This window comes from Anser anser, assembly GCF_964211835.1.
Source record: "Anser anser genome assembly, chromosome: 4".
Lineage (NCBI taxonomy): Eukaryota > Metazoa > Chordata > Aves > Anseriformes > Anatidae > Anser > Anser anser.
The window spans coordinates 21755016-21781898 of record NC_139724.1 but is presented as its reverse complement, the minus strand read 5'-3'; the positions used below and the strand labels follow the sequence as shown (position 1 = coordinate 21781898).

The window sequence follows — 26883 nt, the reverse complement described above, 5'->3', positions numbered from 1 at the left end:
AAGAAAGACCTAGTCTTAGAAACGTAGCATCTTTCCTCTGCAGACCTCCTTTTTAAAATACTATTTCATTGAGTCATGAGTATGTTTGCTGGAAAGAGAATTTCTTGCATTTTTAAAGGCTGTGAAATACATTTTCATTCTGTAATGTAAGACCTCTCATGTCAGGAGCACCTGCTTGATTTGCATGTGAATTCTGAACAATTCCTGTTTTATGTGACACTTCTGAAATGTCTGTCTGTTTTTTTTTTCTTTTTAATTCTCAAGCTCACTATTTGGATAAGATAGTGAAAGGTACTGTATATTTGCTCTTTGATGACATGCCTATACCTACATGTGTATTTTATATCTGAATATATAGTGGCAAACATACCAGATTGGCAAAAGAATCTTCTCTCACATACATTCCACGGATTATAGATTTAATTCATACTACTTTCAACTCATCTCAAATTAAAAATGAAACCTTGTTTATGTTATATCATGACATTTTATCAGTTATTATACCTTTCTGTACAAACTGTATACGTGCATTAGATTTTGTTTGAACCAAAAACTGAAGATAGTATTCATTTGCTGTTTGGTTTGTTTCTTTGTGAGTTTTGTCATTAGATCTCTACCTATGAAACAGTAAATATTTAGGAGACAAAGCAAAGCAAAACTCTTGTCATAAAACAAGTGTCATTAGTTCCAAAGAGCAGATTAATTACAGATGTGTGTTTACATGTAGATAGATCAATAGAATAATGCGGGATTTTAAGCTTTGGTTTATCTGAATGTAGAAAATCTATAGAAAATTATGACTTGTATTTTGTATGACACCAGAAAAAGCTCGTATGCAGCCTTTTCAATTAAAAGGTTAAAGGATGCAAATGCCTAACATGAAACAGCAAAGAGTTTTGTATCTTCAGTTATGGTGAAAAATATATTTTAAAAAATGTTTAAACTATTCCTACCCCTCTTTCCCTTAGTATCTTCTCTATTCCTTATTTGTGTTTTGTTGTTTTTTTTTCATTAAAATATGGCAATATTCATGGCAATATCCAGGCTTTCACACAATAAGTCTTGAGTGTACCCAGTTGACTCCTAAAATGCTCTGTCAGTAGGGCAATTAAATATGTAAGTCTTCCATAAATTAAACAGAAGAAACATTAAGGAAAAAATAGCTCTCTGTACATCAACAGATACTATTAGCAGCTACAATCTGAAAGAATAAGAGTAGCAAGATTAATTTCAGCCTAGCTTGGTAACACGTAACCATAACTGTAGCATCACCATACATCCTCATAAGAGGCTTTTCTGATTTTCTGCCTTCTAAGAGTAATTTGACAAGAGTTGAGCACTCTTCGTAACTTTTTCCGAGAGTGTTTGCAATTTGAAACTACGTGGTTGAAAGGAGTCAGTAAATTCAAAATTCTTTAGAAGAAAAAATAAACTATTCCTTCTGAAATACTGTTCTGAGCTCAACTCAGTTTAACCAGAACAAGTCAGTAGACTAGTTCATAACAACAGTAGTTCTAGCAAGTGAAGTATTTAGCCACTTAGCTTTCTTCTGATAAAAGTTTACCGAAAATTGTGTCCAAAAATAATCTGATTTATAGTCACTTTCTCATAAGATACTTAGTGCCATATCTGTACTTGCTTCTGTCAGTGTCTTATCATAGTCATAGATAAGGAACACCAAAATCTACATATTTATAGTGTTGTCATCCTCATACAGATCATGTTGGCTGCATGCCAGATTTCATCACTAGGAAGTGACAGCTACTGTTTTCTTTTTTCTTTTTTATTTAATGTAATGTTAGACTGAAAACAATTACAGATTTTGGATATATTAAATTATTTTAATTGTTTCCCAAATTTTCCCTCCTTGGCCATAAAAGCAGACAAGATAGGATATAAAGGTAACAGCACAAAAGCCTTAGGGAGATTGTCACAAAAAATCACTCTCTGCTATCTGTCTTGAAGCACGTCACTACCGTGTTTTTGTTCAGTCTATCAATGTTTTATTGTGGTCCTTATGGTATTTCATTTTGTCCGTCCTAAGTAATCAAATACGCGCAGCTACTACATTTAGTTGGAAATCCTGTTGGTCCTGTCCCATCCGTATGCAGCCTGAATCCTAATGTTTGTTAGAATAGATGCTAAGCTGCTTCACTATTTCCTGGGCTTTGCTTATTCTGTGAAAAGGAATGTACTTCTGGCATAAAGTATAGTCATTAAAACCAGCCTATACTTTGTGCAGTTTTTAACGCACTGTAATTTCACATGAATATACGGCAACTCTGAGACCAGATAATGTTCTCTTTTATTACGTGCCTAAGAACATCCCACTTTCCTGCTTCATAATTTGGAGGGATTTGTTCATAGTAAGAGGGAGTTTAAACATTTTTGCCAGTAAGTAACCAATACTGCATAGAGCAAAAGACAATATGAGCACAGAAAAATGTATTATTTTATACAGCTGTGTTTGCACTATGCACTCATCTCTTGTTACCCTGCCAAAAAAAAAAAAAAAATTGAAAAACAAACTTAATTTTGTCTGGCCTGCAGGTATTTAGAGGATTGATGCATTTATTTCCTGCCTGTACAGGTAAGTGGTGTCTCAAGTGTCAGGCCAATCAAAGATGCCACTTTGTTAAGAATTACATTCCCCAGGTAATGTTGCTGTTCCACTCCATGTGCAATTACAGTAGTTGTGCTGTTATAAAGGCCTGTTCCCAGTAAGTGTCCCTTGTTTGTAGCTTTTATTTGACTGAAATAATTGCAATATTTAAATCACCTGTGGTGTTCTTCTTTGTCTGTTTCAACAGAGGGCTGCCCCGGCTTGTGCAACAGCAATGGAAGGTGCACGCTGGACCAGAACGGCTGGCACTGCGTCTGCCAGCCAGGATGGAGGGGAGCAGGCTGTGACGTAGCCATGGAAACTCTGTGCACTGACAGTAAGGACAACGAAGGAGGTAAGGTGTCACAGAGTCACAGAATCACAGAACGGCTCGGGTTGGAAGGGACCTTAGAGACCATCCAACTCCAACTCCCTGCCAACAGGGGGTATACCAGCTGGATCTGTAATGCTGGGGAGGGTGTGCTGAGAACCAGAGGTTTTACAGGCAGGTGATAAAGTGCTGCTATGAGAACCGTGCTCGCGTTTTACTAGCTCTCATGCCTGTAAGAATACACTGAGGTATGTGCTGCTTTTGTACGGCGTATCAGCAAAGCCTCACAAGATGCTTACGACAGCTGAGATAGGTACTTAGAAAATGATTGGTGTCACCTTAGAGTTCCTGCGGTGTTCTTTGATAGTGGAATAAAGCGTCATCTCAACTTAGTGAACTGTACTGGGGAGGAAATAAAAAGGAAGGAGTTCACATTTGCAGTGACCTCACAAGGAAATTATCCTAAGAGGAAAGGCCAAACAGGGACTTTACATTTTGACCTATGATGCTATTGCTGGAAACAATTGCTTGCCCAGTCTACAAAGATAGCCTGTGAATACTCAGATAATTGACAGGACACTCCCAGAAGTCTTTTCTTCTCTTTTTTTTTTTTTTGGCTTGCTTCTCTGCAGTCTGTCACTTGGGTGACAGGTAACAATCTGCAGTAAGATACAGGCAGGACTGCTGACTTAAGGAATCAATCTGCAATCATCGGTGTAGGGTGGGGAAGGGAGAGGGACTGTGACTGCGGCATGACTCCAGAATCACACACAAAAACAAGACTGAATGTGAATGCAGTCATATAGTAGATCAGCATAATACTTTTGTTCTTTCTTCCATCCTCCTCTCCCATCAACTCTTTTTTTTTTTTTTTTTTTAACACCTTCAGATCCAGAACAGAGATAACAAACTCCATTAGGGACTCTGGATGATAATGTCATCTATGGCTGACTTTGTTTTGCAGCTTAAGTCTGTGTATTCCTTTGCCATTGTTGGTCGGCTGTTTGCTCTCGTATCCCAATTGCAGTTGGGATTTTAGAAATCACAAACATAAGCAACAGTAGCATTTACTTCCTGAGGAAAAAAAAAAAGTAATATGGTCAAAAAGGTACTGCTATTTACTGCTTTACATATCATTGGATTTACTACACTTCTCTGTTAAATATTTTACATTCTGAGTGAACTTAGGATCCTGAAGAATGTGATGCAATCTGGCATACAGTGAGCTAGTGTGAAGCTGAATTTCTGCATGTATGAAGGGAGCAAGAGGACTGAGTTATCCATTGCATTTCCATGCAGAGATGTGCTGTTCGAAGAATGAAGTTCATGTGGGCTGGGAGATTATGAACATAAGGAAGAAAGAGAAATCTTCAAGCATGAAAAGAGACAAAGCAAGGAGGAAGAAAAACTAGGTTAGAACATAATCTGGAGGAAAAAAAGATAGATGGTAGGAAAAAAAGGAAAAAAAGTTGAAAGCCCAGGGTCAGACTAAAACAGATTCTGTAAGCGTTAAGGGGAATAGAATGGCGTTATGTATCAGAAAGTGAGCGGGAGAGTCAACAGCAGATAACAGAGCAGTAGGAGGAAGAGGAGCAAGGTGAACAGGAATGCACATAAACAGAACAAGACAAAAAGAGATGCTCCTTCAGACTGAAAACAATAATAGGTGTTTGTGAGGAAAAGGGGAAACAGGATGAGGAATCGTAGCAGAAGGATCTAACAGGATGACTTAAAGTTCAGAAAGAACGAACAATATTGCAAAAATAATACTCTACTGCTAGTATTTGTGTTGCTTTTTTTCTCTTTAATTTTTTCATTACTCGCTTTACAAACATTATGCAGCTATGTATGAGGAGGGGATTGGCCAAACAGTTGTTTTGCTATGATTGTCCCCTATAATGCTCTTTTTCACTGACATTTCTCTTTCTTTATTTTATTTTTAATGTACGTGCTTCAATAAGGAGCATACTCGCTTCTATCCTTGATTAGTGGCTGAGGAACCATGTTAGAATATAACAAATTAAATTAAAAGTTGGAAGCATACCAAACAAAACTGGAAAAGGAAAGTCCTTTTTACCAGAAACCCACCCAGAAAGAGAAGCATTTTCTTCCCTTTCCAAGAATATGTGCAGTCAGCCTACTGATCTCTCAGGCAAGCCATTCAGATTCCAGACAGCTGCAGGTGATGGCACGCGGATGCCTCTGTTGTATTTGTTTACTCTGCGACGTTAGGTTGTCTGAGCAATTCTGCTGAATTTATACTGATGACTGCAGGTACCTTGATTTACATCACACTAGGCTCAGTGGTAATATAATTGGAGTTATCTTAGTTGTTAGCTAATTGAGATACTGTGGTTAATGTTAATGCTTCATCATACACTGGATGAAATATATGTAATATATTAATATGAGTATAATTCATTAATAACAGTGTCTGCTGCTCCTCTGATTCTTAACTCTTTCTTGGACTGATTGTTCAAATTCCATGAACATGAGCATCCCAACAACCCCAATGGGAAAATTCTTCATGTTATGTTCATGCGTTAATGGCATCAAAGCACCCATCTAGATACTACTGACGTATGATGGGATAATTACTCATCTTCCTTTTAATACAGATTTTTGAGAGTCCTGCAAATCGTTTCCTTTCCCTTTAAGGATCACAGTTGCTTTATTTTTTCATGTGTTTGATTTGAGTAGTCTGTTACAGGATTTTCTTTACATTTTAGCAATCCACAACAAATGTGTTTTCAACAAGCAGACCTTAGGCTGAATTAAACTCTTAATGACTTTGTGGGGAGAGGAGAAGTCAGAGTTGTCCGTGGGTGGAAGAAGCCTAACTTCCTTACTTGGCAAAAAATGAATCACTATTATACTTTGACAAAGTGGGCCATGTTTTGTCATCACTGTAGGAAGAATAAGCTGTTGACTTTTTAGTTTAGGTGGGTCTTTACTGAACAGATTCCTTTGTAAGGCTTGCTTTTTTAAGCTCCTATCCAGTTATTAAGAGTAGTTAAAGGTTTCCACCAGCAGAATTGAAAGGATTATTAATGTTCTTTTATTAGTAAAATTAAAATTAATACTATTATAAAGCAAAGCCTACTTAGCAGTACAGTACTGTGCTTTTGTAATTACTTGCATAGGCTAGGATGGCTGGCTTAGGGTAATCATTGTCGCAGGGTAGTACAAACTCAGACTAATTTGAGGATGCTATAGATAAGTTTACAGAGATACTGCAGTAGTAACATTGAACAAGATACTTGTGTGCTGCTTAGGAATAAATCAAGGGCTATTTCTGCTTTTGTGAGTTTTCTGACCAGCTGCTCCTACGTGCAATCATTTTTGCTGTCTATAATTGAGTCAATTTGTTACACCCCATCCTAAAACTGAGCTACATGAGGATAACAGAGTTTTGTTAATACAGTTTTCTGTCCATTCCAGCCTCTCCTCTTCATGTGACACTGGCACTGAAACCATCAAGCTGGGATGGCCAGCATCACAGCTCCAAAACTGGGCTCTTCCTTTGCAGGCACTGAATTTCACATTATGAAGATTCTTTGTTGCCTAACTACACAGTTGACTTACTTATCAAGAATGTGATTTATGTAGGTCATTGGCCATGATCTCCCCCTGGCACTAGCAGAACTTGTGCCCTGGAATTTTGTCCCACATGTTGTCTTCCAGGAGTCTACACTTCAAATTCGATTCAGAAGTAAACATGCCCGCTGATACATCTTATTTTGTAAACATCAGAAACACAGGAATCATGTCTTGACTCTTCTTATTTAATTTTGTTTTGGTTTGTTTTTATTAGTCTCTACAAAAAAGCAATTTTGTCACCTCCATTGCAATTCTGTGCATTTTGGTACAAAGGGAAAAGTAACATTGGTTGAGATTTTTACGCCTAGACTTTAGTTTTGAGGAAGAAAACAATAACGTAGTCATTATGTCTGCTGTGTACAGAAGTACCACTTAGATCTAGAACAAAAAAAAAGGTACAAAATAGCCCTCTGAGACTAATAATGATTGTCCAGCTGGCTATAAGAGTTTCTATTTTCTTTATAATTTTCCTATTGCATTTGAGTGATATAACTGATAAGCTCGTGTTAAGCTAAGTCTTATATTTTTCAGGCTAAACAGCATTCATCGATATTTTGCAGAGCTATTTCAGAAAGGAAATTTTACTCTGCTTCACACAGTGCAATAGAGTAGTCAGCGTAGTGGTACTAGATAGCTCTAGCCACATATGTACAGAGAAAGAATGAAAAATGTTTGCTCAGGTTATAAGGAGCCAGATTCATAACCATCCGTCACTCGCCTGGGCAAGTTGCTGATAAACTCCACAGAAAAATAACAAACAGCGTATCCCTATATCTTGGCTGGTGAAAATGAGATTCTTTCTCTGATTGATGTTAGCAGAGAGGCTTGTAAAAATGCATTTCCAGCTGATTAGTTCAGAAGGTGTCAATCTCATGCAGTTTTATGACCTGCAGTCTGTACTCCAGATGTACATTTGCTTTTTATAAACTAACAAAGATGAATGACTAAATTTGAGCATTTCTTTGGCAACTGCATGAGATATTGCCTGGGAGACCATACAGAGATATAAAAAAACAAAACTATGCTTTTAACCATCAGTACCCCCAGCTTTGACACTGATCCAAGCTTCTAGAGCTAAAACCAGCAAGGGAGCTCAGTGCTTCAGCTGGAAAGGGGTTTCACATTGTACAAGAGTGAGACTAGAAAATCACAAGGAGCACAGACCAGTTGAGGTTGGAAGGGCCTCTGGATATCATCTAGTCTCGCTGCTCAAAGCAGGGTCAGCCAGGGCAGGTCGCTCAGGGCTCTGTCCAATGGGTTCATCTCCAAGGATGCAGACTGCACAGCCTCCCTGGGCAACCTGTTGCAGTGTCTGGTGATTCACAGTAAAAAATTTTTTCAGATGTTTAAACAGAATTTCCTGTATTCCAAGCATTGCCTGTTGCCTGTGGTCCTTTTGCTAGGCACCACTGAAAATAGCCTGACTCCATGTTCTTTGCACCCTCCATGAGGTGTTCATATACATTGATGAGATCCCTCTCGAGCCTTCTCTTCTCTAGGCTGAAGAGTCTCAGCTCTCTCAGCCTTTCCTCTTAGGCAAGGCGTTCTGGTCCCTTAATCATCTTTGTGGCCCTTTGCTGTAGCATGTCCATGTCTCATGTCCATGTCTCTCATGTACTGGAGAGCCTGAACTCCAGGTGAGCCCAGCACTCCAGGTATGGCCTCTTTCTGACACAGCCCAGTATGTCGTCAGCACCTTGGTGCTGATGGGGTGCATTGCTGGCTCGTGTTCAACTTGGTGTCCACCAGGACTCCCAAGGTCTTCACAAAGCCGGTTTCCATCTTGTTTCCCCCCAGCATGTACCGGTGCCTGGGGTTGTTCCTTCCCAGGTGCAGGACTTCGCACTTCTCTTTATCAAACTTCATGAGGTTCCTGTCAGCCCGCTTCTCTAGCCTGGGAAGGTCCCTCTGGACGGCAGCACGACTCCCAGGCGTATCAACCACTCATCCCAAGGAAAAATCAATGATATTTCTTTTCTCTTAAAAAAGTTTAAACTTTGATATACTTAACGGGGATTTTTTCATCCCTTTTATTTTTCTTGAACTGACTTCAATGTCGGCTGAGTTAAATAGGAATTTTAGATGTGCAAAAGAATAGAAATCCCAGCCCCTCACTGTTTTGCCAGTCTTCCAACCAATCCACACAGCACAGCAGTTCTTAGAGGAATACCTTTAGAAGTTCTCTGTTTACTTACACTCTTTCAACGTATGATTGAACAAAAATGGATGATAATTTTCCCTGCAGAAAGTTTTACTATAAAGCTAGATTCTTTTGTGAGAGAAGCAGTCACGGGCTTCCTCAGAGTGCTGCATTGGTGTATTTTTCATTTTAGTGCAGCAAGCAGGCTCCCTCTCTAATATAAATGGAATAATAAAATGTTTGAGCTATTTCAGTCTTGCTGTTCTTTTGGGGAAACAATTATCAGCGATGTGATACCATATTACATTCATCTGGAAATTTTCTGTAGCTGACATTTCCAGGCTCATTTTCCTTACGACTTTACTTACAACAAATTAGTAGTTATCAATTTGATCTTGATTTTAATCTTTCACCAAATTAGATTTCCAGTGATGTGACAGATCTAATGCTCATTATATTTGAATATTTCAACACATAAGCATAAAAGCACCCATGTGTTTAAATCTTTTTATAGTGGCCAGTATTCCTCATCATTTTATTCAAAATAAAATCTAAATGTTAAGTACAGATTTTGTTCTCATATACATTTTCATGCAAAATAGTTGTGGAAATTGCCACTAGCAACAAAACCTTTCTGCCAAAGTATAAAGGAATTCACCTTGATAAATGTTGTGAAATATTTAAAGCTACTCGCAGCATAGATATGCTAAAAAGTTCAGGAAAACAGCAGAGTGGGAGTTACTTGTTTCTTTTCTCTAGCAAGCCAAATAACCTCAGATAAAAGCTACTGAGACCCACCTAAAATGTTTAATATTTATAAGTTAGCAGTGTGTGCAGAGCCTGAGTTGCCTTCGTTTTCTGGTTTGTTCCACATATTTATAGAAAAGTATCGAATAAAGACATTTAATTTATGCAAGATCCTGAGCACATTTAGCTTGCTAGGATTTCCATGGGAGTTTAAGAATTCAGTGGAAACAAACTTACATTTCTTTAATTTAAAGTGAATTTATTAAAATCTTAATTATTAATACTCTTTCATACTATGTAATTTTTTTAATCTCTCTGCTTGCCGACTCATTCACATACAAAAGGGCAGGAGGAAGAGTTTGTTCATTTGTGTGAATTTCTGCCAACAGATGGGCTGGTTGACTGTATGGATCCTGACTGCTGTTTGCAGAGTTCTTGCCAAAATCAGCCTTATTGTCGTGGGCTACCTGATCCCCAAGATATTATCAGCCAAAGCCAACAGTCGCCATCTCAGCAAGCTGCCAAAGCATTTTATGATCGGATCAGTTTTCTTATCGGAGCAGACAGCACTCATGTCATACCTGGGGAAAGTCCTTTTAATAAGAGGTAAGCGTGACTCATCCTTTACTCATGAATACAAAAGCAATTGAAGAACGTGTGAGGTGCATGCTAGGAGAAGATCCACTGTGATTGCAAATTTAATGGAGTGGACTTTCAACAACGACATTTTCTCTTAATATATCAGATTGCTTATTTCATCTCATTTCCTAAAAAATTCAAATTGCCAGTGCCACTGGGTTGCAGCAGGTGTTTGCCGTACATAGTACCTGTATTCTAACAGGGCACTTTATTAATGATTAAATAAATCTTTATTTAACCAGTTAATTTGGGCTAGCACAGTTGGAAGTATATCAAAGCAATGAAAACACTTCAGAAGGAAAAGCAAAGCTACACTTTTTAAACTGAGCTCACTAAATAATATAAATTATGAATTAATGTAATAGAACTGTTAAGTGCACGACAGTATAATTGCATAAACTATTTGACTGGTGCTCTGCGAAGCAGTAATGACCTGAAAATAAACCAGTAACAGGAAGCAGGTGTCTCGGATCTCACTGAGTGAAAGAAGATGATTTACACTAGAACCACTGCGTTTGCAGTAATTTAACAGCATTAATGTGTTTGGGCACAGCAGTTGATTAAAAGTTCTTGCACAAATGTTCCTTATTGCTCTTTTAAATTTTGTACTTTGTAGTCCCTGCAGTTTTACAGATTGCTTTGATACTAATTGAAAAGTACATTTTTCTTTAAGAACCTGCCAGAGGTATGACTTACAGAACATCTAGAGATTATAAGTTCTTAAAATTCTTCAGTGTATTACTGGGCTTAGTAACTCAGTACAGAGTTCATACAAAATGAACCAAAGTAAACTCAACCAAATTAAAACAAAATGATAATCTGTAGATGTTGAGGTATGTGTTTATACAATGTCAGTTATGTGAATTTGTAGATGGTTTGAAGGCTCAGGAGTGATTTTGTTAATTAGAGTTATCACAGTATCACAGATTTCTAGGTTGGAAGAGACCTCAAGATCATCGAGTCCAACCTCCGACCTAACACTAAGTACTCCACTAAACCATATCGCTAAGCTCTACATCTAAACGTCTTTTAAAGACCTCCAGGGATGGTGACTCCACCACCTCCCTGGGCAGCCCGTTCCAATGCTTAATAACCCTTTCGGTAAAGAAGTACTTCCTAACATCCAACTTAAAACTCCCCTGTCGCAACTTTCGCCCATTCCCCCTCGTCCTGTCACCAGGCACGTGGGAGAACAGACCAACCCCCACCTCTCTACAGCCTCCTTTAAGGTAACTGTAAAGAGCGATAAGGTTGCCCCTGAGCCTCCTCTTCTCCAGGCTGAACAAGCCCAGCTCCCTCAGCCGCTCCTCGTAGTTGATACCATGTTGAGATGTATGTTGTTTGCTGTGCTAGCTATTGTTCATTCAAAAGAGAACTAAAAAAAATAAAATAGATTTGTAATTTGATATTTTTTCACAGCCTTGCATCTGTCATAAGAGGCCAAGTATTAACTGCTGATGGAACTCCACTCATTGGGGTCAATGTCTCCTTTTTACACTACCCAGACTATGGATATACAATCACTCGCCAAGATGGAATGTGAGTACACTTTGAAGCGTTTCTAAGACATCAAGACAGTAAATACATAAATAAAGAACTGCTTGTAAAAATAAATCAGTAATTAAATAATGGAAACAATAGACCTGAAAAAGTGGTTAAGCAACTCTGTACTTTGTATATTCTTCAAATAAATACAAACTTACCATATATATACTTTGGAAGTAGAAGGCCTTGTTGAATTTAAATGCAGCATCCCAAATTCTCCATTCTCTTAGTGCAGTATTATGTAATGTAATTTAATTGATTTCTCCATTGTTCCCAGTAGAGCTATTCTTTCTTCAGATCAGTACAATAGGGTGAAGAATCAATCAGTAAAATGGAGGCTGTGGATGGCTGTGGGAATTTGCTCAACAGCTGCCCCTATTTTTTTCTAGGTTTGACTTGGTAGCGAATGGTGGTGCCTCTCTCACACTGGTGTTTGAGCGATCGCCGTTCCTGACGCAGTATCACACAGTGTGGATTCCCTGGAATGTATTTTATGTCATGGATACCCTGGTCATGAAAAAGGAAGAGAACGACATTCCTAGTTGTGACCTGAGTGGATTCGTAAGGCCAAACCCCATTATTGTGTCATCGCCTTTATCTACCTTCTTTAGAATTTCTCCTGAAGATAGTCCTATCATCCCAGAGACACAGGTAAAGTGTATTACAAACAAGCAGCATTTTATCTTAGGCTAGAATTAAGTAACTATAGTGAAAAGAGTGTAAATTAATTGTTTTTAAATAAATAATTCTGCCAAGAATTTGCAATGTGGTTATTTTTAGACCGATTTATTTATTCAATGTGATAATTTTTAAAATTTAATTTAAAAAAAATCTAAGAAAACTTGGTGCACGCCAGTGTCTGGTTTGGTATCTGTTTGCATCATTAAAAGGACAGAATGTCTTCATCAATCAAGCACTGGCCCATCAAAATGGACACACTGTAGTACATCAAACTTCTTAGACTGCCCTCTTGTTAGAAATGTACTTCAAAACAGAAAATGAAATGTGTATTTCCATTGTGTCAAAAAAAGTCATACAGTTCAATTTATCATTTATTTTTAATAGAGAGCATAACACTCCTATTTCTTTTTATACTGAAAAATTCTCTGTTTTTAATGCTAAGGACAGGCTTACAAGGCAATGAGCGTGTGTGCTAATGTACATCCTCAGAGCTTGTGATGTCCAAAGTAAAACTTAACAACATCAAAACCTTGTTTGCAGCTGAAAGAGCTGCGACTGGAATGTTTTTTTTTCTATCATAGGTTGTGTTACCTCAGATAACTGATCACTAATGTAGTCTTCCTCAACTCTTAAAGCAGAGTTGTGTTTCAAGTAGTATTTATGTCATTATTGATTTCTGATAAAACTTATTTCATTATTGATTTCTGATAAAGCTTTTCCTACTGAAACAGCACTCTTTCTCCTTGCTCTTTCTCTCTCTTCCTCTCTCTCCCACCCTCACAATGTCATAATTACATAGGGCATTCTTTTTCACATTCACTAAGAAATATCCTTGCATCTTCATGGGAAATATAGAAAATGTATTCAAAAATTTATAGAGCTTTTAAGAAAAGAGCAAAATCATTAAGCAGTTCATGGAAGGAGCAGGTTAAAAGTAAAGATGTAAGGAAATTACAACTAAACAGTCATACAAATCAAGACCATGCTAGGAAATTGTTGCTTTTATCCTGTCTTTCCGAGCCATTGTTAGTTGCAAGTCAATTAAAAGAAAGGATTTGCAAAACACAGTCCACTGAAAAACAGCTCTGATTTACTTGTTTTGGCAACATATGATAGATTCAGTTCCTGAAGTGATGGCAAATGGCTTAGATAGATGGTGTATAAATCAAGAAAAAGTAATAATAGAAAAATGTCAGAAAAAAAGTCATTTTGAGAGCAGTGGGACTAATGAAGTCTGGATTCCAACTAATTCCCACTGCTATAATTGCAGCTGTCTGCCATGTCCAGTCCTTCCCCCACTGACTGCATTTAGCCTCTTTGTCATGGGAGTGCCAATTTGGATACTAACTTCCCTACCCAAATCTTTTTTTTAATTTTTATTTTTATATGGTTGTTGTTGGGTGTGGGATTTTTTGTTTGGTTGGGTTTTGTTTGTTTTTGTTTTTGTTGTTATTGTGTTGTTGTTGTTGTTTTTCTAAAATCTAAAGGAACTGAGTTATCTTAGTGATTTCTACTATTGTTTCAGATTTGGTTTAGATTTGCTACCAAGTTCAAAGGGTGGGAGATCTGGTAGGCAGGACTAGTGGCTCAGTCTGATTTCCTTGCAAAACCAACCGGAAGAAAAGGTCATATTCTCCTTGAATACTAGGTGCTAATGGGTGATTTCTGATGAGGGAAAAAAAGTAATGTTGCTGTGTATGCAAAAAAAAATCCTGTACTGTGTAAAAAAATCAAGAAGTATTTTCTTTGATATACTTTGTTCATCAGACATATGTAATGCCCTGCATCAGCAGGTGGGAGCTGCACAGCCGTGCCTGGGAAGTGCTCTTTAGGGTCGTATTCCACTCAGAAACACTTCGTGCACAAGTCTGTCTCCCAAAAAATTCACCAATCTGATAAAAGATGAGCAGCTTCAGATTCCATTAAAAACTGCCTGTTCAGCTCCAGAGGAACTGCTATAAATCTTTTCATTTAAAAGAGGGTGATGCGAGTTTAAAGCATGGGAGGCTGGCTGAAGGCATAGGAAAAGAAAACGTTTCCCGTGTCTTGCAGTCAGCATCAGTCACCCCGTTGGTGCAGTGTGACAGCACTCACTGTCACATACAGGAGAAAATGATGTGCTGCTATAATCATCATCATCTCTTGAAGTGCTTCATCATCCCTTGGAGATAATGTTTCCAAAAGAGTGTACTTAGTGGCTTATGAATCCCAAAATGATCAGAGGGGGAATTAAAGTCTGTGCCAAAGAAGCAGCACAAAAGAAAAATGAAAAAAGAGGACAAGTATGGGGAAACAAAGAATGCAGTAGGTGGAGAGGTGATCACAGACCCAGCAGATCATTACTCAAGATGGATGATAATAAATACATGTTAACTAAATTTGGACTACTCTAGGCATAATTTTTTATCCACTTCCAATTGCAAGTTAGCATGCTCTGCCTAGACTTAAATAGCTGAGATTAGCCGGCATGGAACGAGAAGTTAAACTGCATGCAGATGAGGGAGATCAGGTTGCCCTGGAGCTGCTTATACGTATTAGGTAATATCATTGCTGTCTTTTTCCTAATATAAGAAATGTCTGTATGCCACATATTGCAGTGTGGTCTGGCAGAAACCCACATGTGAGTCACAATGAGTTCTGAAAACTCACAACTCAATGAGTTCAGTTCTGAAACTGAGTTTTTGTGGCTTTCCTTCTCCTACACTTCCATTATTCACTGTTACATATGCTTGCAAGGCTCCAAGATGCCTTCTGCAGGTCCTGAGCAGCTTGCTTCCGTCACGTCAAGTGTGTAGGTGAATGAAGACTGAGAAGTATTCTTTCAAATTGTACGCTTATATGTGTTTAGAGGGAAGTGGCTTTGACTGCATCTGTGGAGTGTGACCTGCATGATTAAGGGACCAACGCAGGTTTGGAGAGCTACATTGTTAGGGGACCAATTACTGAGAGTAGATGCTTTGGTTTAATTCCAGTGTTGCCTGGGTGAACTGTGGATGAGTTTTGTCAAAACAGTTCAAGATTGCACACTTTTTTTTTCTTCTTCTCTGACTCTGTTTTACTACTGGCAATACTATACAGCGGAAATTGGCAAAATTTCTTCACCCAGAAGAATTAAGGGTAAAATAGGGGCCTCAGTAACTTAATAAAATTATTATGTTTGTAACTTCAAAATGTCCAGGTTTTCACCAAAAAAACAAACCTATTTTTTCATTAAACCTTGCAGTCTAATAGGACGCCTAGATATTTCAGTCTTATATAGATGGTATATCCTGGTTTCACTTAGCTTAATCTGTAAACTCTGAATTTGTACTGAGAAGACAATGAAGATTACTTCATCGAGCTAAATATTTCCATTTAAGTGTCCTTGTTTTCCAGTAGTTTATCTAATTTTCTTCTCTTTGTTTTCTGTTTTAGACTTTATATATGCCTCTTGGTTTATGCTTTTACTGATACATTTTTAGCCTGATACGTGTATGTTTTTTTCCATCCTTCTCCGTGGTATCTCAACAATGCTTTAACTCTATAAAAAACAAGCATCTTCACCCCTTTTCATTTCTCCTTGCTTTATATTGTTAACCCAGGGTTATGTCTTTATAAGTTCATTTAAGAGCCTCAATTCTAGGGGAATTTGTTTTTTTTTTAAAGGAAAAGATTTTTCCATCTTGAAATGAGCAGCTTCAGCTTCTGCTTAAAGAAGTGTAATTTTAGTATTCTTTGGTCTCAAGCTTTGTGTAATAATAGTAGCTGCCAATACCTACCTGTGTCTAAACATGCCATCTTTATCCCTCTCAAACCACGATGATGTTACATTTTAGTACAGCAGTGCAGCTCCTTACATCTCTGCAAAGAACCTTTTTCAGACGCAAGGACTTCAAGTTTGCACTCATTTGTGATTTCTTTACTCAAATCCTCTATTGAAGTTGCTCATTTGACAAAAATACTTGGCAATACAACAGGCCAATTTTCCCCCTAATTGAGTGTAAATTCCCAGTTCAGGGTTCTTAATACTATCATAGCATGCCACCTGAATCGCATCATATTGTGGAGCAGGAAAGCATTCCAGAGCCTGGACAGCTTTAGTCCTTCTGGCCACAAGAGGCAAGGAGTCCTGCACAATTTGTGTGACTCAGTCACCCACTTGAACTTTGAGGAGAGCAAACTCTGTCTTTGTGAAAATTGAGGTGACCCTTATCTCAGTCCTGTAGGTTAAGTATTTCACAGTTTTCCTCCCAAGAAGCTTGATCATCCGTAAATAAAATGTCAACCGTTCGAATGTGGTGGGGGGGCTATAACTCAGTCCCCACAGGGTGTCAGCATTTCTGGAGGTAGTTTGATACTCTGTCGGGAAAAGGTAAAGTACAGACAGATTGGTTGTGCTGGCAATTCCTGATGTGACTTTTATACCCAGTCACTTTCCTGATTGCTTTACAATTGATGTATTGTCATGGCTCCCATAGGATGCTCTCTGCTGTGCCTGATGATTTAACGTTTCAGATGAACATTAAACTGTTTAATTCTCTTTGTAATGCTTGATTCTAGGAGTGAGATTGAGATGCATAACCTTACCTCTAGATTTCTGAAGTTTGCAAGAAAATAAGTTACTACAGGGAATATTTTATGGAAGGAAGGAAGTTGTAAGTCAGATTTCCAGCAGATGTTTGAGGCTTCTGCAGAAACTAATAATAGGGGTTCGTGGTTTTTTTGTTTTAAACCTCGCTGAGAACTGCCTGTCCTACTTTCTAATTTGATAGTAATCCAAATACACAGTGGAGTTTCTTGGAAATTGAAACTTCAAGGTGTCCTCTTTATTGTCTGTTATCTCAGGCAAGAGTATCAGAAGACCACCTAAGTGTTTAACACTGCTCTTCCACAGTTAAAGTTGTAAAAGAAACAGTGGTCTTAACAGGAGACCAGTCAAGGCCATTAAATTGTGTCCTATTACAAGTGTATTATTTCTTTTTCTCCTCTTGCTTACGGAGAACTCCATCTGTTAGACCAGATTTAATGTGCAGTAGATAAGAGTCCCGCTGATGTCTTGAGGAGGAATTTGTCTTTTGTTCATTGGTGTTTTGTGTTGTTCCTTCAAAGTCTTAGAAAAGGAACATGTTCACAATTGCTTTTCTCTCTAGAGAGTTTTGTTTGTGCAGAAAAGATTTTCTTCTCATCTGGCTTAGATACTGTGTGTATATTGGTCTGAGGGAGAGCAGACTAGATTTTCAAACAGAATTGATACAGCTCACCTCCTTCCAGGTGATGATACTGCTCATCATTTCAGTGATGCCAGGTTGTTGGTGGGGAGAAAAAGAAACTTTCAAAGATTGAGAATTAAGAATTTCATTTGTCTGGTGTCTTCCAATGCTTCCTTTATTTCCCACAGCTCTGTTACAGCCTTGCTGGAGGTGAAGAGTCATATCCCTACACATATCAGATTTTAGTAACCATTCATGCCAGACCATGAGCCAAAATACTATTTCTGATTTGCTGCTGTTGTTAAGGGAAGGAGGCAAATGCAATTAATAGTATACAAATCTATATAACAGCGGTAGTGCTAACATAGGTAATGTTGTATCATCTGTTGACCTCCTCAGGACCACAGAACCACATATTTTGATTCTGTTCAACCCAGTCAATTGTTTAAAAGCAGCGTCTGAGGATTCTCTAGCATAGAGAACGCTGGAGAAAACCTGCGCTACAGAAATCCTGAGCTAACATAGCACTTCATAAGTAGCCAGCTTTTGATCACACTGAAGTCTCAAGCTTAATGTCAGGGATATTTGTTCTCTCCCTGAAGTCTGCTTTCTACTGATACTAATTAGTGTTTGGTCTTCAGAGTTCAGGACCAGGAGACAGGTAGGTAAAATACAGCTTTCCAAAGGTACTTCCCCAGGAGTACTCCTTTGACACCACAAAGGCTCTGGGCTTGTGATTCAGCATCCTTTGCCCTCTATTCCACCCCCCCCCCCCCCCCCCGAAACATTATGTTTATAAATGTGTCTAGATACTTCTTTTTCCTTATTTTCAATAAGCAAGGATGGTTGGTAGCTGTGCAGCTGAAGTGCTGGCTCTCAGTGTTTAGGGACATGATTCTAATACAGTTTTATGTCCCAACTGAGGTATAGGACAGTATTGGCTGTCTTCATCCACGTTACGCAGAAACCTTCCACATCCATCCATCACCCACTAAAGCTCCCCAGCTCAGAGGCAAAGACAAGGTAGAGGGGGGAGGAACCTTTTAAAAATAAAATTGAATCATTGCACCTCTCTGAAATGAGAAAGTGGTGAGCTGATGTCTGAGTAGTGAATATTGATCAGGAAATACGGAAAAGCTTTCCCTGAGGCATCCTACTTATCTCAGTGAAATAAATGGAAGAATACTCTGGTTTAAAGTATTTACAATCCACAGATAATGCAAATAATAAACCACCTAAAAGTCCTTCCTGTGTTGCACTATTACCCTGTGAACTTCAGGAGCAATTAGACATCCTAACCTAAATCTGAAGCTCTGCAGTGTTTTGAGGCTCTTTTGTCTTTATTATGTATCCGTAGTTAGGATATGGATGGCAGCGCAAGTGGGGGCTGTTTACACTTAGGTAGAAGATGCTTTTCTGCTGGTTTTGGAAAAAGCATTTGGGAAGGCATACTCTCCTCTTCTCCGTACCTCCACCCATTAAAATAAAGGAGACATCTTTGAAATCCTTCAGCAGAATGTATGAACTAAGCAGCTTTAGTATAACAAAGATGTTAGACTTTGCTATTATGGGAAAAAAAAAAAAAGTAAAATACTGTTCTTCATTTGTTTTTATTTTACATATTAAATGAAGGCCAGATTTAGATGATACTTCATAATGGATTGTTGTGTAGCATCATATCAAGCCCCCTTTTACAATATTTGCATTGTTACGTTTAATTTCCAGATCATTCACATGTTGCCTTTTCTCTTACTGATGGCATAGGTACTTCATGAAGAAACGACAATACCAGGAACTGATCTGAAGTTATCATACCTAAGCTCCAGGGCTGCAGGATATAAGTCTGTTCTGAAGATCACTATGACCCAATCTGTTATACCGTTTAATCTAATGAAAGTTCATCTTATGGTGGCAGTGGTGGGAAGGCTTTTCCAGAAATGGTTCCCCGCATCTCCAAATCTGGCTTACACTTTCATATGGGATAAAACTGATGCCTACAACCAGAGAGTCTATGGATTATCTGAAGCTGTTGGTATGTGTGTTAAGCAAAGGTTTGGGATTTTTTGCATTTTTGCTATTGTCTTGAAAATAGAGAAACACATCTGAAATACCTGTATCCATTAATCAGAAAATGTTTGGCATAATAAGATGAGAAATAATGGTGGATAGTAAAGTATATTAAACAACGCAAATCTCAACTTTACATTATGAGAAAAGCATGCTTCAAAAGGAAAAAGAGACCACTGTCATTTTTCACTTGTAGTTCTTACCCATGAGTAATCCTCAGCCTAATAATATGGTATGGTGTTCAGTCTGTGCACTCCGCATACTTTAGAGCACAATAGCATTCTGACATAATTCACAAAACAGGTTTCTTCTCTACCTGTCCTCTTCTAATTCTTTTTAATAGCTAAGATTATTTTAATAACCCAAGATTACTTTTTAAAGTATTTTGAAATTCTGTTTAGTATTTTCAATACATCTAAGGAAGCCATAGGGATTTTTAGGTAGCCTGGGAGAGCAGAACATACACAGTTTAGGAAATTACCTTCTTTAAACTATTCATCTGAACAAGTTTCTATATTTGATGAGGAAATGTACTGTTTTTTTCAGTGTCTGTAGGCTACGAATATGAGTCTTGCTTGGATCTGACTCTCTGGGAAAAGCGGACTGCCATTTTGCAAGGCTATGAACTGGATGCCTCTAACATGGGTGGCTGGACATTGGATAAACACCATGTCTTGGACGTTCAGAATGGTAAGGAGTTATGCTTCCTCTTCCTAATTGTAATATTCAGCTGCCTCTCAACTGCCACACACCTTAGTCATCTCATTTTAGCTTTTCAAATGTTTGCTTCCCTATTTTAAAAAAGGGAAATTACAGAATGCTTTGCATGTGATAAATGCTTTGCTTCCTCCTACAAATACGTACGCACTAATAAGTGCATCTAACTGTGTCATTCTATGTTGGATACGTTCTCCAAAGAAACCACCCCCAAAAAATTAAGTGATGCTAAGGAGACACTGTTTCTAAAGCAATTGTAGATGTCACCATTGTTATTGGCACTAGCTGGATGTATGGTAGCAGTATCTTGAATGCTTTCTCACAATGATTAAAAATTAAATGGCAATAGCAGGCATTCCTGCCAAACCAAAAGGTCTCCACTCCCAGTTTTAAAGCCTTCATTTATATTGGAGATTTTCCCCTTCAGGTCATGATATCCCCAGCCACAGCATGACTGCTAATGGGAGCATTTAGTGCATGGTTACAATGTATTCTGGAGGATGAGCAGTCGTTTCCACTGTCCTCTCATTTAAACCCTTCCCTGACGTACATCCTCCCCAGGATGCGTGGTCAGCTTGACACATTGCAGGTGACAAATGACAGTGCCTTCAGCCAATGAAGGCTCCTTATGCTCCTATTATCAGGACAGACTCCAGTTGCCAGGGAGCAAGTCCTCTTTAATCCCAGTGAAAAGATGAGGAGCAGGACACATTTAACAAGGACCGTGCCTTGGCATCAAGGTCGATTTGTCCAGTGTGTCTCTCAGTAACTGCCAGGTGGGTGCCATGCTGAGGAAACACCAGCTGAACACTGAACAGGAGGAAATGCGTAAAAATTGGGCTAGAAGTGTGTAAGACAGGTGAAATAGACAAAGTTGCATAGCTTATGGTGGGAGTTGGTTGCACTCAATTTTTATGGAAAGGAGGTACCCAAAAGTAATTCAGTGGGAAGAACATCACTTCTGTGGTACCCAGTGTCCCTCAGAAGTCTCCTGCTAGTGCATCAGTTTATTTGCTGTGATATGCTAATCATCACCTAAAAGCCTCACTTCTGGCTAGTAGAAAAACAAGGTAACCAAATAAAGGGAAAGGTGTCATTGTACCTAATTTAAAAGTGGGTGGGGAAAAGTGCAAATTCCTGAAAGGTAATTCATCTAAAAATGTAAAGAGCTACAATTCTAAATATATATATATATATATGATTGATTCTGTTCACAAGTTGAATTGGTGGTGGCTTTAAATTATTTTCAAGAGTACATTTGACAAGTAATGACTTTTCAAAGTGACGTGTGTCTAATTGAATAAACAAAGTGGAGAGTTGTAATGGCAAGGTGGGTGAGCTGGAGAAATTTATTCAGAAGAGAGTGCAGACACTGTTTGTACGGACATCCTAAGCTACTGCAGTAAATAGTCTAATGTGCATCTCTTAGTCTGTGATAATAGAGGAGAAATGTGAAGGACCAATTTTTCAAGGTAATGATAGAATAAATCAGATGCAATAGTGCACTGTGCTGACTTGTAGAATTCCTCTGATGAAAATTATAGAACTCAGCTATTTCAGGCAAAATTATGGTTCCATGATTGTCATAAATGATGTAATCATAGGAGAGGGGATTTTGTATACTGCTAATGCATTCTGGCTTTGACTATTCATGAAAAATACATTCTCCTTCTTTTGATTTAGATTACTTATTTAGATTACTTGTCATTAAGTTTCCATAAACCATTTTCATTCTTCCCGATTTGATCATGTTTATTGGTGTTATGTTTACAATGTCCCAAATTTTAGAACATTAAAAAATAGTGAAGCCACCTAAAGCATTTAAAGGGCAAAGTGTTTTTTCTTCATATCTTTCAGTATAAAGAGTGCATTTTTGAGGTGAGGACTGAAAGAGGAACACGTCTTAAATTTCCTCTAAGCACCTCAAAAGACAAATGTATCCCTCAGCCCCAAACTGCCTTTGAAACTGTATGGACAATTGATAAAGAATTTATCACTGTAAAGTACAAAGTGACACATGGTTTACGTGGATTATACCACGGAAAGGTAAATTGTGACTTATGAGTAGAACCGTAACACCTGACCATTGGTAGAGTACACCTTGATGGATTCATTGAGGTCTATAATACAAGAAGAATTTGGCAACATTTTAACATGCTGTAAATTTAAACATTTTTTCCAAACTGAAGATTTAACATAAAGCATGCATTTTTCTTCTCAGATTTCCTATGGAGGCTATAAGGAAGAAAAATACTGCTGGCACATTGCTTTGTCTTTACAAAATTACTGTTCCTTTCATGCCTCAAAGCAGAATTAAGTTTAAGAGACAGGTTGGCCTGGCACCACATTTTTTTGTTGTTTTTTTTTGACATTTTTAATAACTGCCTATAACTACAGACATGGTATTGAGGCAGACTTTATTGCCAGAGGTAGATTTTTATTGTGAGCTGAGTAAAGAGCATTTTATAATGTAAGATAGAAGCAATCTCCAATTTTTTAGTTAATCTTTACAATTTGCAGTAGTAATCTGCTTTAGATTACATTTGACATCATATTCATAATTAGTTATAGTAGGGCATTAGAGATGCAATTTGCAAATACAATTTTTTCCTTTTTAATGATATATACACAGGTAGAATTTCAGTTATTTCAGGAGAATTTCTAAACAGAAGTTTAAAATGCATTTTTACTACATTTTTTGGACAAGATAATTTAATGCTTTGGGTGTTTTAGTGTATTTGTGACTTTATTAGAACATTTGTAGTTCATAACTAAGTTCTGTTAGTTGTAGTGAGAAAAAATGTGGTGCTGAAACAATTAGAAGTCCATTAAACTATATTACTCAAATAAAAAGAGATATTCAGAATATCTATGCATCATCTCATGTACATACATTCAAGGTTTTTATAAACGTTGTTGTTGTTGTTATTTTGTGGTTTTTATATTATCTGCCAGGAATCCTCTACAAAGGAAATGGTGAAAATCAATTTATATCTCAGCAACCCCCAGTTGTCAGTAGCATCATGGGCAATGGAAGAAGACGCAGCATCTCCTGTCCAAGTTGTAACGGTCAAGCTGATGGTAATAAACTACTGGCTCCAGTTGCCTTAGCTTGTGGGGTAGATGGAAGTCTTTACATTGGGGATTTCAACTACGTTCGGCGGATATTTCCATCTGGAAATGTAACTAGTGTTCTGGAGCTAAGGTATGTTTTACTCACATCTTGGACCTTTAGAGTTGTGAATTACTGATGCAAACAGAAGTATGGAATGGATTTCTGATGTTGTGTAAGTTAGAGCTTCCAAACGCTTTTGAAGCAAAAAAAGTGGATTCAAAAATTTTAACATGTTGGAAATGGTATTTAAAACTGAAATGATAAAAATTTACCATGGTAAAATACCTTAACTCTGTAAATGCAAACTGTGAGAATTTGGTCTTCCCAGAGTAACTATTCTGTGGGTTTAAAGAGTGAACCTACATAGTCAACGTGAGTGGACCTCTTCACTAATGATAGATTTAAATGTTGCCTTCTTTTCATCTTCTAACACCCTTTCTGAATATTTTTCTAATAATGTTTTTCTGTTCTTTTTTACTTGCTCCCACCAAGAAATAAAGATTTTAGACATAGGTAAGCATTTCTTACAGAAGATTTCTATATTTCTAACTGTTCTTTTTTCTTTTTTAACAAATGAATGCTTATAATGGACAAGTCCTTTCTGAGATGTATTATTAGGAAAGAGGAGTATTTTTCAAAAATAATGAGTTCATATGTTTTAGTTATGTCAGCTGTCAGGCTGCATCGTCCTTTTGGATACAAGTTCCTATTTTCTCATCACTCTCTGTCCGCAGCCAGGCTTCTTTTTATGCTTGTATGTGCCCTCCTGCACTATCCCTTCATGCCTTCTTGCTCCTGTTCCTTTGCTCACACTTCTGCTGTTTCTATCAAAACTCATTCATTAGTCAGATCCCCCAAATACAGAGAGTACAACATATAACTAATAGATGTATTATAGAAGTAGAAATTACAGAAGTATAAAGTGAGTTCATTTCATTAGCCTTTTGATGCTGAGCCTTTTCAAGCTCACATTAAACAGACGCTTTTGTTTAAATGTGAACTTTTCTTAGTAATGAAAGCTGAAATAGTCACGTAATAACAAGACTCCAACAGTTCAGATTTAGAAGTACGTGAAGATTCCATAAGGCTTGTCACAGAAACAAGAGTAATCAGAGGGGTTGTAGTGCAGCATTCATCTGTCCTGGCATAGGTACAATAGTGGCAAGAGCAGAGGCGAGGAAGGTGGATGCTTAGAAGTGCTTTGCCACAACAGCTGTCACTGAAAAGGAGACAAAAACAACATTATGCTAAAGCCTTGTTGGATACATGAAGCCCTGCAAGACTTTGTGTCAGACTTGCTAAGTACAGGGCTCAGCAGCCCTGCAGGGTCTCTTTCGCTCCTTTTTTGCTGTCAACCCTTTTCCTTCCTCATTTTTCAACAAGGAGAGTCATATCTCAGTTCTCCTTTAGCCCAGTTTTTTTAAATTGACTTAAGTCTGAACCTTCTTTATAAGGACAGGTTTTATGTTCAAAAAATTGTTTCAAATGGGTTAGGCAAAAAATTCCATGACTAAATAAGATGTTTGCATCACTGCTAATAGTCAGATACGGGAAGTGATGCATAGTCTGACTGGTTTGAAGTTATCTTCCAGGTGTGACTCTGAGGTAATCTGATAATTTTAGATTTCGTTATTAAGTTTAATTTGCATTTGTTGCACTACTTTTAGAAGAAATCCCTTGTGATAACACAAAGCTGTGATTACAGCTGTATAAGACATTGTCTGACAAATGTGTGGAATACAGAGTAATACTGAAAATGGGAATTTGGAATGGACAAACGGGATTAAGGAGCTGATGTACAACGAGGTGTGTTTTGCTGTGATTTAGTGGTGACGGCCTCTTTTACCTCCAGCAGAGCTGTGGTCACAGTCTCAGCTGTGGCCTTTCAGAAACAATTTGGTGAGGGCAAACATTGGAGCTTTTCTCCTTTATTCATGTACATGTGCATAAGCTCCAGACAGTGACATTGTAATCATACTGCACAAATTAGGGTAACAGCATCTTCATAGACTTGTGTAGCAGCTACAAGGTGGGGGTTCCTCCTGAGGTAGGCAGACGCCTTGAAGACCATGGACAATGAGCACTGCAGCAGTGGTCGTGGAGCCAGCAGGCAGGGAGGTGTCGAGCCCAGTGTGCAGCCCAGGGAGGTGTCGAGCCCAGTGTGCAGCCCAACATGGTCTGCTTGAGTCTGAGTTTTCTCTCCCATCACAGGACGTTTTCCCAGTGTGAAAACTCTTAGGGTTTTGCTGCTCAGGGACTTCTTAAGCCACAAGTGTACCTTTATGTTGAATATCCCCTGACAGCTTTTCATTCTATTGATTTATCTGACAACTTTTAAACACATAGCCTTTGAGCATCCACCAGGTCCTGTGGCCATGGGTTCCCCCATCTTGAGGACACACTGCGAGACAAAATAGCTTCTTTGGCCTGGCAAAATATGCATTCACCAAGTAAAACAGATGACAAGCACTAAATACTAGCCGAGAGCTGTTATCTGCTCAAGCATTCACCTTTCCTCACCTACAGACATGGTGGTTCAGCACAGAGAGCAAGTCTCCCACCTCAAGGAGCCTGTGCTCTAAATTAGGGAGACAGGTCAAATTTATTCTCTAATGTACCAGTGACCTAACGTTTTTTTAGTCTGAAAGCTGAGCTGATGTCTTTATACACCCTGATGCCTATGGCTGATTAATGCTGATAGGCATTCATGGAAGTAATTTTTAGAAGGACTTTGAAGACAAGGAGGTCACTTGTAGGCTATGGCGATATCCTGCAGAGTCTGTAGAGAGACAGAAAAAAGTTTTCTTAGACCTAAAAACAGCTTTGAGGGCATATGGTTTAGATGGCATACATTGAATGGGAGAGCATAGATCAGGGCCAGAGCAGGAAGAGTAGTGTTTTTTTAAATTCTTCATGGAGAGTAATGCAAGCAATCTGACAGCTGAGGATTTAAAAGAACAGCATAAGCAAGATAAAGCAATGAGAAACAGATCATGACAGCAACTAAATAGTAGGCAGCACTTACAAGTAAGTTTTTCTAACATTTTACCATTTTGCATTAAGAAAACCAAAAACAGGAATGGGAAAATGTGCAAGGTCTGGTCATTGAAAAGGCTTAAGCTGTGTGCACACATGCACGTGTGTGTGTGCTTTAAATCGTAAGCACTGTTGATTAAGTGCAGATCGAACAAGTTAATATGTAGTCGTTTGTCTTTATTGGACCCTGTGTTGGCATGTAACCGCTTGTTTTCCAGAGCCCTGTGCAGCAACCTGGCAATACTGAATGAGCCGAGAAGGCACTGGCTCTGCATTTTAGTTCTCTGTTCTTGTTGTTATTGGTAGAAGGCAGAGCCTTAACGTTGTTTCAGGCCACAATGAAATAGAAGAATCTCTGCAGTTTTGCAGGTGTTGGATACTTAACCCTGTGCTATTTTAGAGGTCTGCATAGTATGCATAAATGTCTTCTGGCTAGGAAACATGGTTTTCAGTGGACAGTGATCTAGTTCCTCA

At 38.3% G+C, this 26883-nt stretch overlaps 1 protein-coding gene across 6 annotated transcripts in view; it reads left to right on the top strand.

The window, feature by feature from the left end:
* Positions 1-26883, top strand: part of LOC310899261 (teneurin-3) — a 242570-nt gene that overhangs the window by 175778 nt on the left and 39909 nt on the right. For 3 of the 6 annotated variants that reach the window (XM_083835478.1, XM_083835483.1, XM_083835482.1), the window contains 8 exons: positions 2811-2957; positions 9810-10026; positions 11479-11598; positions 11994-12255; positions 19239-19506; positions 20088-20231; positions 23214-23463; positions 23866-23886. In XM_083835478.1, coding sequence (XP_083691604.1) covers positions 2811-2957; positions 9810-10026; positions 11479-11598; positions 11994-12255; positions 19239-19506; positions 20088-20231; positions 23214-23463; positions 23866-23886 — 1429 coding nt within the window. Of the gene's footprint in view, positions 1-264; positions 292-2810; positions 2958-9809; positions 10027-11478; positions 11599-11993; positions 12256-19238; positions 19507-20087; positions 20232-23213; positions 23464-23865; positions 23887-26883 lie in introns of all 6 variants that reach the window. The other 3 variants (XM_083835480.1, XM_083835479.1, XM_083835481.1) reach the window with 2 other exon arrangements.